The sequence below is a fragment of the Amphiprion ocellaris genome, chromosome 19 (genome assembly GCF_022539595.1).
Source record: "Amphiprion ocellaris isolate individual 3 ecotype Okinawa chromosome 19, ASM2253959v1, whole genome shotgun sequence".
Classification (NCBI taxonomy): domain Eukaryota; kingdom Metazoa; phylum Chordata; class Actinopteri; family Pomacentridae; genus Amphiprion; species Amphiprion ocellaris.
Genome location: NC_072784.1, coordinates 33171833 through 33184436, shown reverse-complemented (window position 1 = coordinate 33184436; position 12604 = coordinate 33171833). Strand labels below are relative to the sequence as shown.

Here is a 12604-nt window from a genome sequence, read left to right as displayed (position 1 = left end):
CAGAACTTTGAGAAGCAGAACCTGAACCAGAACTTTGAGAACCAGAAGCAGAGACTCTTAGCTCTAATAAATGTCCATCAGGTTCCTTCATGTTAGATGTTCTACAACCTTAAAGGAGGACTGCAGTCAGAGAATCCAGAATGTTCTAAAGACAGATTTTAAAAAACACAGAAAGAAGATCCTGCAGTTCTACAGATTCATTTATCGGAAGCTTTTATCCAAAGACGTCCATCTGAGAGTAGATCCAAGGATCTAGTAGATCCACCAGCAAGGATCTATTCAGGAGAAAACCACCTGGAGAAGACCCATAAAGACTGATCACCACAATGAAACCACTGAGCACCATGAAGCCTCATGGAGAACCTTCTAAAATTCTTCTGTCTCCTAAGTTTCTGTTGAGATCAGAACTGTGCTCCTCAGATCATCTGCAGGACTTCATGTTCTTCTGGAGGATGGAGATGCTTCTTTGGACTCTTGGTTCTGCTGCAGGATGAACGGATCTAAAGTCTCTTTGTGCAGATGTTCTATCAGGTCATGAAAACACAACATGAAAATGAAGAAACTAGTCTTCAGTTGTTCAGATCTTTATTGATTTAAAACATCAGTTTTTTCTTGACAGACTTTAAAGTCCAGCTGCTGAAGGTGTTGGACGTCTGGAAGATCTGAGAAGAACTCAGTGCTGCGAAACCAGAGAGGAAGAGTTCATTAATCCTCCAGACACGACAACAGTATGTTTATTTATATCATATTTATATAGTTTACTGATTTATTTATATCATATTTATATAGTTTACTGATTTCTATCCATTGGCTCTGGAAGTTTCAGGTAATTCCTTTATTCCATCTAAATGACTCCTCACTGAGCTTATTGTTCTGTAAATATGTTAGTCAGTTACCGCTGATAGAAAATACCAGATTATACTAACTATGATCATAATGTTTATTACAGTTTTTTTCAGTGGCTTTGGTTCATTTCTCAGATCAGAATTGAAATTCTCTAAACTATTTGTTCAATCTTCACATCATTGTGTCTCTTGTTCACATCAAAAAGCAGTTTCTCATTTCTTTGAACAAGCTGTAAATGCTTTGGTTCATCCATGCAAATGATTCTGTCCAGTTCTCTGCTGATTCCTCCATTATCAGCTGCTTATGTCCTGCTGATCTAAATGTATTCTAATGGGTCTCTGTTGAATAGTCTCACCCCCCACAACATTTAGGTATTAGTTCATCACATCAGTCTTTAAAAAAGTTGTTAGAATATGTCAGGATGTTTCTATACATTTCCATTAGATGTTTTTCTAAATCTGTCCTGAGTTGGTAAACTGCTCCCAGGTGAATCTTGAATTTCTCTACAAAGGGAAATGTGTGAAGGGTTCGGGTTTTCTGAAATCAATCAAAGACACAAGAGAAGATATTCATGATGTGGATGAGAACTTGTGTCCAACAGACAGGAACGTCAGGAGGTGTAGGAAGACTGAACTGTAATTCCTACAGCACTGTATGTACAGTTTTCCCTCAGGAGATTGTCCTATGTTCACATTTCTACTGTAGTTTTTTCTTTGTGCTATGCAGCGCTGTTTTCCTTTTTGTATCACCACCCTGAACTCTCACATGTCTCACACAAAGCCAACAATATAGTGTATCTGTGCAATATAGTACACCACTGACTCATTCACTGTTATTTATATTCATTCCGTTATTTATCTCTGTTATTTATACTGTATATATGTAAATATATTGTTTTTGCACTATCTTTAAGATTTCCTTGCACTGAAAAGGAGAAGCTCTGTAATCTCGTTATACATTGTATAATGACAATAAAGAATATTCTATATTCTATATTCTACAATGATGTGGTCTGTCAACAAATTACAGCACAAACAGTGAAAGCCTAAATGTGAATCTTGTCCAGTCTCTTGGAATCAATCTCCCACATACACTAAGGAGGAACTTACAATTTACAATAACTGTCATTACACTTCATCCATAGTTTAATCAGAACATCCCTCCAGAGAACACTGTTGTAATGACAACATGACTCAGTAATCTGACCGTCTGATCCACACGACACCAGGACTGGTCATTCTGATGCCATTGACATGTTCACTGACACATATTTACTTTGAGAGATGAACTAAAGATTTAGAGCCAGAGACTGGCTTTAGCAGGTAATCCATGGTGTTTTACTATCCGTATGAATTGTTTTGAGAAATGCACTTCCTGTTCTGCAAATGTCAAGGATTATTGGTGAAATGTACCAAAGCGACTGAGAAAAACTGTAAGAAAAATATCTAAGAACTAAATAATTTTAAATTCCATGTCTTAGATGTTCTTGCATCCAATTAAGTTTCTTCACTCTGCTTATTTCCATCAGAGGAATGAAAAGTCGATTTTCACCTTCCGTGAATATTAAAGGGTCATGTTGAAATCTCAGCTGGGTTCTATCAGTGTAGACAAATCAGAGGATCTCATCTTTACTTCAGAGTAAAGTCTGACACCTTAAACTCCCAGATGACCATCGCACCATCCAGACCAACGCTGCTGAACTTCTCCACCTTGGTTTTCTCTCCTGAAACAACACACAGCTGCCTGCAGGACACAAACACACAAACTGAAGAACTTCAAGACAAACTGAAGAACTTCAAGACAAACTGAAGAACTTCAGGACAAACTGAACACCAGTTCTGAAGGAAGAACAGCAGACGGCTGGAGACAGCAGCTGGACTGAAACCTGTCTACAGGGCCGCTACAGGAAACCAGTTTATTGCGCTGTCACATTTAAAGACATGGAGTCAGTATTTAAATTCTGCAGACACAGTAAAATATTCAAACTGGCAGAAGATCTGACGTATCGTTCTAACCTTGATGGCCACATGGTGGTGCAACCAGAAGATGTCCAGAAATATTCACTGGAACCCTGAGCTAACGCTGTACATCTTTAGAGAGTCTTTAGGTCTTATAGTTAGATACCAGGACATCAGGGCAGTAAGACACGTGGGACGACATGGAGATCTCCAGAACATTTAAAATGTGTTGCTGTCAAACAGTTACTGAAAGTCGTTTCTTACGTGATGCTGTTCTGGTGGAGGGTGTCCAGCTCGTTGGAGTCGTCCTCTGTGGCCCTCTTGTCCAGGTTACGGAAGTGTTGCATGGCAGACATGCTGCCTTTGGACGTCTGCTTGGGGATGTCCAGTTTCTTGACAAACTTCAGAGTTCCAGGACCTTTATAGGTGAACTGGTAGGGGCAGGAGTCATGGCCCTGACAGAGAGAGATTCATTAATATATAATGTCATGAATTATATAATGCTAGCTGAAGAACAGGTTCTGGTTCTGGTCTTTCTGCATGGAGTCTCCATGTTCTCCTGCTGGGAACTCCAGGTTCTCTAGGTTCCCCAGGTTCCTCCCACAGTCCAACAACATGCTGAGGTTAATCAGTGATTCTAAATTGTCTGTAGGTGTGAGTGTTTCTCTCTATATAGCCCTGTGATAGACTGTTACCTGTCCAGGTGAACCTGTGATAGGCTTTCACCTGTCCAGGTGAACCTGTGATAGACTGTTACCTGTCCAGGTGAACCTGTGATAGACTGTTACCTGTCCAGGTGAACCTGTGATAGACTGTTACCTGTCCAGGTGAACCTGTGATAGAGTGTTACCTGTCCAGATTGTTGTAGCGTTCAGGTTTGGACAGGATAATAATAATAATAATAATAATAATAATAATAATAATAATAATAATAATAATAATAATAATAATAATAATCGTAGTTACCGCGGCCATCAGCTCGGTGGGACTGACGTGGAGGACACTCAGCATGGGCAGATGTTCGGTGGTCAGCTGGGTCACTCTGTAAAGAGAAGAACATACAGATGTTGGTCCTCAGAGTTTAACACTTGGTTTTTACCTGAAGATCGACCTGAACTCACTGTTTGCTCTGAGCTGCATCGACTACGATCACACTGCTGCTGTGGGTTACGCAGGCCAGCTGGTCTCCGCTGGGGGAGAAGGACACGCTGTGGACCCACCCTCCACAGTCCTTCTGCTCCAGGAGAACCTCCCCAAACGGCATCTTGGCCCCCCAGGCGGTCGGTCCAGGCTTGTCTTCGATGTCCTTGATGTAGGCCGAGAAGACCCTGAGAGACGTTGGAGGTGGTCAGAGCTCTGTCTGACTGAAATCTGCAGCTGTTTCTATGTAGTTCTGGTGTTTTCTTCCAGAACATGTGTGTTTGTTGGCATGAGAGTGACTGTGCACGTTGTCTGTCTCTACGTCTGCTGACCAGCTAGCGTAGATGAAGCCCTCACAGAAATCTCCACCACATGACCAGTCTGAGAGGTTCTCATCCAGCAGGTTCTTCTAATGTTGATAATAATCATGAACACCAAAATCAGTGCAGCTGCTGCAGCATTTATTAATATTATTATATATAATTATTAATATTAATGAATATTTCAGACCAGAACTAGGAAATCATTTTGCTGTTGTCACTAATATTTTAAACTAAAACCTGTTGCTTCCTATTAAAGATGTAAAACTGAAGCTCACTAATTCACAGTTAAAATAAAACAGGTAGTTTCCGAGAGCAGATGTTCTCTGAATGTTCTATTAGACTCCATTAGAGCAGAGAGTGTTTTCTAGAGAACCAGATTCATTCAGAAGGTTTATGTGTGACTGAGTCAAAGTGAACCAGTGATGGTTGAGAAGAAACAGGACCAGGATTTATTCTGTTTCTGAGTCTGGATAGTTGAGAAGAAACATCATTCAGAGAAACAGAGAAGCTCAGTTTAAAGACATCATCAGGATTTATCTTCTTCTCTGATGCTTTCATATGAAAGAAGTGAAAACAACATTTTACCAGCAATAGACTCAGAAACAGAATAAATCCTGGTTCTGTTTCTTCACCACCAGATCCTGGTCGAAACATCTACGATGTCCCTGAAGCTCCATCAAGTAATGAAGGTTTTACTGGACGGTCTGAATAAAACTGCTGGAAATTTAAATTTTCTAATCTCAGTTAGATTCTGACCTGCAGTGAAGGTCTGCAGATCCAGCAGCCAGCAGGATGTTGTTGGGATGCCAGTCCAGACTTAGAATGGTGGAACGAATCGGCTTCTTGATGTGCTTACTGAGCCACCTGGAGGCAGAAGTTAGAGCTGAAAGCACCACAGTCTGGGAATAAAAGCCAACATAGCATTTAGGTTTTATAAATATAGAGATGTTTCACAGATATATTCTGGACCATGATGTTTGTAATTTGTTGGTCCTTCTCCATCCTCAGGATAATTTGGTGACTCTGAAGACCTGTAGCCTTCAAAACCAACACCATCAGGTCATCTGACCACAGAACAGCTCCTGGTTGATGCTCACCAATCGTTCTCCTTCTCAAAGTAGCAGACCGAGATGAGCCGAGCTCCGCTGCCCAGAGCGAATTTGTTCTCCAGAGGAGACCACTTCACGCAGGTGGCGGCTCGGTTGATCCGGACCAGAACCAGGGTGGGTTTCCAAAGGCCGTCCTTCATGGTCCAGACGTAGGCGTTCCGGTCGGAAGCACAGGTCACGATCCGGTTGGACTCTGGAGCCCAGTCGATGCCTGTGGATGTGAAGAGGAGCTTCATGAGAACTTCTGGAAAGGTTCTTTTCCTAAATACCATTTAATAAACCAGTGTGTTCACCTGCCGGACTGACTTTCCTGTTTAAAGCTCTAAAACAGTTTTTATTCATTAATAAACTTTATATGAAGAACAGAAAAAACACTGAAATCCTGGGTTTGGTTTGATCGTCTCAGAGCTCCAGTTTTTCTCTGATTCACAAAGACTCTGTTTAAAGTCACACTTCTCCAGATGCCTGGTTCTGGTTGGACTGAAAGAGGTTCTTAATGTTTGGGTTCTTAATGTTTGGGTGCTTTATGTTTGGGTTCTTAATGTTTGGGTTCTTAATGTTTGGGTTCTTATTGCTTGGGTTCTTAATGTTTGGGTTCTTAATGTTTGGGTTCTTTATGCTTGGGTTCCCGTTCAGAGTCAGGAATGCTGGAGTTCTTCAGTGTTCTCGTGGATTTTCATCTGTTCTGGAGGAAGAATGTTTAACATTCCTGGGGAACCACACTGATGTTATGTTGTCAGTTAACAGCGTTTCCTGGAGTTTTGCTGTGACATTTTCTCAGGACCTGAATTTAAGCTTCATCCTGGAGGAGTTTTTCTGGGAATTCTCCGCTCTGAACAGCATTTAAACTTTTTTCCCTGATCTTTAAGTTCCTGACCCCTGATCGATGTGAGTCTGGATGAATTAAACCTGGGCTCAAACGTGTCATCTCTGAGTATATAAAGGGAAAAACTCTTTAGTTTTTATGTGATCAGCTCTAACAAATCCGAACGAAAGCAGCTGAACGTTTCAGACTCCGTTGAAAACCATCAGATGCTATGAAGGTTTTAGAATGAAGCTAACAGATGGACTCTGTGTTGGAACTAGTTTATCAGATCAGTCAGTGAACTAAAGGATGATCTCATCTCTTAACTAATGTTTAATTCTTCCTCACAGGAAGGTTCCAGTGTTCAGACTCTGCTCCTTTATGGTACCTGTGATCCGTCCGCTGTGCTCCGTTAGCTCATGAATCTTTACCCAGTCTTTGCCTTTCTTCTCATAGATGTTCACCACGTTGTTGTTCGGACTCACAGCGATCTCTGTCGGGAAATACAGGAGAGGAGAGTCAGAATAATGTCTCTGAAACATCATCAGCTTCATGTGAACATTATGTGGACGTTACTGATGGATGAAGTTCTGAGAAATCTCACTGAACCACTCAGATGAGTTATTATATATGATTGATCTGAACTCTTGAAGAACAGCAACATGCTGCAGGAGCTGGAGAACATCAAGACCAAAAACCAGCAGCCTTCAGTCTGAACAGGACAACAGAAGAGCTGCTGTCCTCCAGGTCAGGATAAAACTCTGAACCCAGACAGCAGCAGCTTTAATGCTCTCTCAGTCCATTTCCTGTCCGGATAATCACATTACCTGTGGTCCTCCATCCATTAATGCAATCAGAGAAGGAGAAACGCTTCAGCTGGAAGTTTGATCCCTGAACTGAACCCACATGATAAGGAAAGATCACAGGGAGGGTTATGTGGTGTAGAAGTCGGCTAGGTGAGTGTTTCCACCTACGAGTTCTGTCTTTGTTCCAGGCGTGGCAGGAAAGAGGCTCCAGGCCGAAGCTGTACAGCGACATGTCTGAGCAGAGCTGCTGGAATGTAGCTGCTGGAGGCAGATGTGCTGCTGCAGGTAGACATAGGTAGAGATCAGGTAGAGATAGGTAGAGATCAGGTGAAAATCAGGTAGAAATCAGGTAAAATCTGGTAAAAAAAAAATCAGGTAAAAATCAGGTAGAAATCAGGTATAAATTCCAGTGCCTGGACAGCATGGGTAGACTCCCTTCATGGACAGACTTCATGTAAACGGTTGTTTTCTGAGTGAGGAATGCCTGGGAGATAAGAACTCCTTTATCAGGCGTGGTTTTCACTGAGCAAACATGTTTTTAGCTCATATTACTCTCTAACTACCAACAGAATCTGATCCAGTTTGGAGGAAACACTTTAGATTTGCTGTTTTTAAACAGTTTTACATTATTCTGATAAAGCAGACGGGAACTTAGAATCTAACAGTGAAATGAACCATAAAAACATGACAGCATTACTTTGGTTATTGAGCTGTAAACAGAGTAAATAATGAGAATAACATCCTTCGGACTGGGAGTGTTTTACTGCAGCTGTACTGAACAGAACAAACACCAGTTTAACCAGCAGCTGATTGATTAGATGTCATTGATCAGTAGATCAGGACTTACCTGTGCTGGATGTGTGGTCAGGTTGAAGTTAGAGGAACAGCGCTGCGTTCATGGACTCTGGTCAGTCGACACGAACGCAGCAGAGAGTCTGAGCTGGAGAAGGAAGTGTCTTAGTGAAGGAGGTGGGAGTGTCTGAAGGACCTCCTCCTGGTAGAGGAAATGTCTGCTCCTGGAGGAGGTGGGAGTGTCTGAAGCATTTGTCTGCAGCCCTTCTGGTTTTCAGGAGTCCATGAAAGCTTCCTTCATGTCTTCAGTCTTTGCAGATTTCTGTGCTGTGATATTTACCGTACTGATGAAATCTAAATAAAGACTGCACTAAAGTTAGGTCTAAAATCCAGTGTTTTACCGTTGATCAGTTTCGTCCATGAGTGAAGATAATGAAAAATGATCCGTAGGCTTCTTCACATGTTGTTTAAAGATGTTTTGTTTTTATCCTTTTATATCTTTAATGTAACATTTTGAGATTTTGCTGAAATGAAAAATGCCTTACAAATAAAATCTATTATAATTGTTGTTGTTGTTATTATTATTATTATTATTATTATTATTATTATTATTATTATTATTATTATTATTATTATTATTATTATTAGAGTATTAGTAGATGGGGATGAAATATTTTTATAAACAGATTTTTTTTTTCAGATTCTCAGTCCTGGATATTATTTTGAAGGGGACGCTTTTATTATGAAAGAGCCCAGGTCGGGAGGAAACCACGTGATAAGGATTGTTGCGTTTCACTGTCTGTAGCTGTGTGTTTTAAGTTTGTGGATGACTCTGTTAAAGCTTTGTCTCTTCTCATTGTTTCTGCTGGGACTGTTAGAATGCTAAGCTAATAATAATAATAATAATACATTTTAGTTTGTAATGCATTTTTATAGTATAGTATAGTATAGTATAGTATGGTGTGGCGTGGCGTGGCGTGGCGTGGCGTGGCGTGGCGTGGCGTGGCGTGGCATAGCATAGCATAGCATAGTATAGTATAATACAGCATAGTATAGTATATTACAGTATAGTATAGTATATTACAGTATAGAATAGTGTAGCATAGCGTAGCGTAGCATAGCATAGCATAGCATAGTCTAGTATAGTATAGTGTATTACAGTATAGTATAGTATATTACAGTATAGTGTAGTGTAGCGTAGCGTAGCGTAGCATAGCGTAGCTTAGCATGGTATGGTATGGTATAGTACAGTATAGTACAGTATAGTATAGTGTATTACAGCACTATAGTATATTATAGCATAGTATAGTATATTACAGTATAGTATAGTGTAGCGTAGCGTAGCTTAGCACGGTATGGTATGGTATAGTACAGTATAGTACAGTATAGTATAGTATAGTGTATTACAGCATAGTATAGTATATTACAGTATAGTATAGTATAGTGTAGTGTAGTGTAGCTTAGCATGGTATGGTATGGTATAGTACAGTATAGTATAGTGTATTACAGCATAGTATAGTATATTACAGTATAGTATAGTATATTACAGCATAGTATAGTATATTATAGTATAGTATAGTATATTACAGCATAGTATAGTATATTACAGCATAGTATAGTATAGTATAGTATAGTATAGTATAGTATAGTATAGTATATTACATCATAGTATAGTATAGTATAGTATATTGCAGTATAGTATAGTATATTACAGTATAGTATAGTACAGTAGAACATTGTATATTTTTTTAAAAGTATTAGTTTAATTGTTTTACTTATTATTTCCATTTAATGGATGAATCTGAAAAGTTACTGACGTGTTTCTGGTCATACGTGGGGCTTTATTCGGAGAATGCGCCTTGTTTTTTAAATTTAAATGATTAGAAAAAAGCAATAATTCCATTAGTATAGAGATTCCTCCATTTGAACAGCAGAACTGACGGTTCCACATCTCCTTATTATCAGTCTAACTGCAGTTTAATGAAACCTGGTTCATTTAAGGAGGGTGTGTGGTCAGTTTAGACCAGTAATATTTATCTATCAGCATGTTGAATATTCATTCATTATGGACAGTAGCCCAGAGATGGATCTGGTCTGGATCCTGGAAGTGTTTTCATCGACTGGTTCCTGGTATCAGAGCTGGTTCTGGTTCTGCTCTAACTGATGTGTTCATTCTGGTTGATTCTGTCTTACAGTTATCTGACACTAAAACAGCACCTAGAACAGCAGAAGCTTCATTTCCTGATTCACAGAAGAACACACGTGGGGAAATGTTGTGCTGTTGCGGTGAGAGGCAGCCTGAGGGTGCTAGAGGACACGTCATGTTGGGTAGAGTAGACTGGGAGAAGAACAAAGTGTCTTCAGAAAATAAGAGTCCATGATTTATTGTAGACTGTGGCTCCAGTAAAGTTCTGATTGATAGCATTCCAGCTGATCAATGAACAGATGTTTTATCTGTTCGATCTGTTTTATCTGTTTGATCTGTTTTATCTGCTTTATCCTTCCCTGTTGTTGTCATTGGTCTCACCTGGATTTTACCAGAGCTTCCAGAATTCCTCGTTTATTCACTGGTTTTTCTGTATTCATTTCTCAGTGTGTGTGTGTGTGTGTGTGTGTGTGTGTGTGTGTGTGTGTGTGTGTGTGTGTGTGTGTGTGTGTGTGTATTTCTTCTAAAAGTAGAATGGGAGGCAGAGCCTTCAGTTATCAGCTCCTCTCCTGTGGAACCAGCTCCCAGTTTGGGTTCTGGAGGCGGACACCCTCTCTAATTTTAAGACCAGGCTTAAAACCTTCCTTTTTGACAAATCTTATAGTTAGGACTGACTGGGGGACCCTGAGGGGGTCAGCTGGAGTCTTCCTCTTGGACGTCCCTTAGTTCTGCCCCTAGTTCTGCTGCTACAGGCCTAGGCTGCTGGAGGACCTCTCTGGATGCACTGAGCCCTTCTCTATCTACCATTATATTTAATATACAGTATATATACCATTATTGCATTACACTCACTCTGTTTCTCCCTGTGTCCTTTCTCCGAGTGTCCCTGATCCCAGAGCTGGATGCTTCAGATCTGTGGTGGTTCTCCCACCAACTGGCCTAATCTCCATCTGTGGGATGCTGCTGCTGACCTTCCTCCAGCCCACTGCTTCCAGCTGCCCATTTCCATCAATCTACTCTGCATCACCCTCACTATACTGGATATGCTCATCTACTTACTGTTTGAATTTTACTGCCAGCTATATATGTAGTATATTTATGCTAGAGCCGTACATCATAACAGTAAACTATGAATCAGTTTACATGTTAGCTTCTACTTTGTATGTATCATCTATCTGATCATACATGTATCCAGCTGTGTTTTATATGTTCCTTGTCCCCCCCTCTTCTCCCATCCCTCTACCTCTACCTCTCTACCTCTACCTCTCTACCTCTATCCCTCTACCTCTATCCCTCTACCTCTACCCCTCTTCCTCTTCTGTCCCTCTCAACCCGTCCGGCCAGCAGCAGATGGGTCCCCCGACATAAAGAGTCGGGTTCTGCTCCAGATTTCTTCACATTTAAAGGGTGTTTTTCTTGCCACTGTCTCCTTAGGGCTGATCTGGGGGTTCATCTGGGTTCTGGAAAGCAATCTGACATGTAGTTGGCAACATATAAATAAAACTGAACTGAATGAACACAGACTTGACTGCAGCATACAAGCACAATTTACTAGAAAGACTTTAGAAGAGCCTTAGAATTCTCCTGGAACATCTACTAGAAGAACCTCCTGGAACATCTAGTAGAAGAACCTCCTGGAACATCTAGTAGAAGATCCTCCTGGAACATCTAGTAGAAGACCCTCCTGGAACATCTAGTAGAAGAACCTCCTGGGACATCTAGTAGAAGAACCTGGATGTTGTGGAAGTTCAAAGCTGCTGATGGCACCAAAACTAAAGGTGAACTGAAGAATCAGTTCAGATTCACTGAACCGGATTGAAGTGACTGCGTGTGTGTGTGTGTGTGTGTGTGTGTGTGTGTGTGTGTGTGTGTGTGTGTGTGTGTGTGTGTGTGTGTGTGTGTGTGTGTGTGTGTGTGTGTGTGTGTGTGTGCGCGCGCGTGTGTGTGTGTGTGTGTTCGGCTCCTGGAGGTTTAATGGAGCTGGCTTGTAGCTCTGCCTCCAGAGAGTCACATGACCTCAAACTGTTGTTATTGTTGGATGAAACAGGAAGCAGTTTTCATGACTTATCCAGATCCTGTTTCCTGTACAGCCTGTAACCTACAATCTGCAAGAACACACACACACACACACACGCACACGCGCACACACACACACACACACACACACACACACACACACACACACACACACACACACACACAAATACACTCACAGGGCTGTAAACAACATTAAGGTCTCTACAGAGTTAAACTGGTCTGAATGTTCCTAATGACTGGTTTCATGTCTGACTTGGACTCAGAGACTCAAACCTGAAGCAGGAGAATATGGACTGATCCTGGACTGATCCTGGATGATCTTTGAGCTTCACCTGATCAGAACAGGTCAAAGGTCACCGATTAGGAATCAATCACAGAAGGATCAATAAGGAGCTTTAGATACGGTGAACTCTGATGTAAAGAGTTCAAACTAATGAAGTCCATCCTGTCCTCTCCACCTTAGAGCTCCGATCAATTTGTCTTTGATGCTTCTCTGATTTAAGGATTCATTGGTGGAAACCTGTGAGAATTTTTATTCCTTCTGTTAAATAAATAACACCAGCATGCATGTTAACCTTCTCTGTGCACGGAGCTCATCTGCTGAACCGACTTTGATCCTGGAAAGCAGCTGTGATTAAACTA

General features: G+C 41.0%; 1 protein-coding gene across 2 annotated transcripts; it reads right to left on the bottom strand.

Moving 5' to 3' along the window:
- Nucleotides 1-568: 568 nt before the first annotated feature.
- Nucleotides 569-7991, bottom strand: zgc:86896 (uncharacterized protein LOC415190 homolog). Of its 2 annotated transcripts, none has more exons than XR_002746197.3 (10): nt 7835-7991; nt 7156-7266; nt 6570-6674; nt 5365-5587; nt 5024-5131; nt 3926-4132; nt 3771-3846; nt 3069-3259; nt 2398-2589; nt 569-679 (listed from the first exon to the last, which is right to left on the bottom strand). XR_002746197.3 is itself a non-coding variant. In XM_023271230.3 (10 exons), exons 2-10 carry the CDS (start codon nt 7217-7219, stop codon nt 674-676), a joined length of 1071 nt encoding a protein of 356 aa, XP_023126998.2. In that variant the 5' UTR covers nt 7220-7266; nt 7835-7991; the 3' UTR covers nt 569-673. The 2 variants fall into 2 exon arrangements, 1 of the variants encoding a protein (XP_023126998.2); XM_023271230.3 differs by having other exon boundaries at nt 2499-2589.
- Nucleotides 7992-12604: the final 4613 nt, after the last annotated feature.

Coding starts and splice junctions, on each gene's coding strand:
- zgc:86896 (XM_023271230.3), bottom strand. CDS start 7,219: ATGTCGCTGTACAGCTTCGGCCTGGAGCCTCTTTCCTGCCACGCCTGG. Junction 6,675..7,155: donor CTGGAACAAAGACAGAACTC/GTAGGTGGAAAC, acceptor ATTTCCCGACAG/AGATCGCTGTGAGTCCGAAC. Junction 3,847..3,925: donor GATGCAGCTCAGAGCAAACA/GTGAGTTCAGGT, acceptor TTCTCTTTACAG/AGTGACCCAGCTGACCACCG.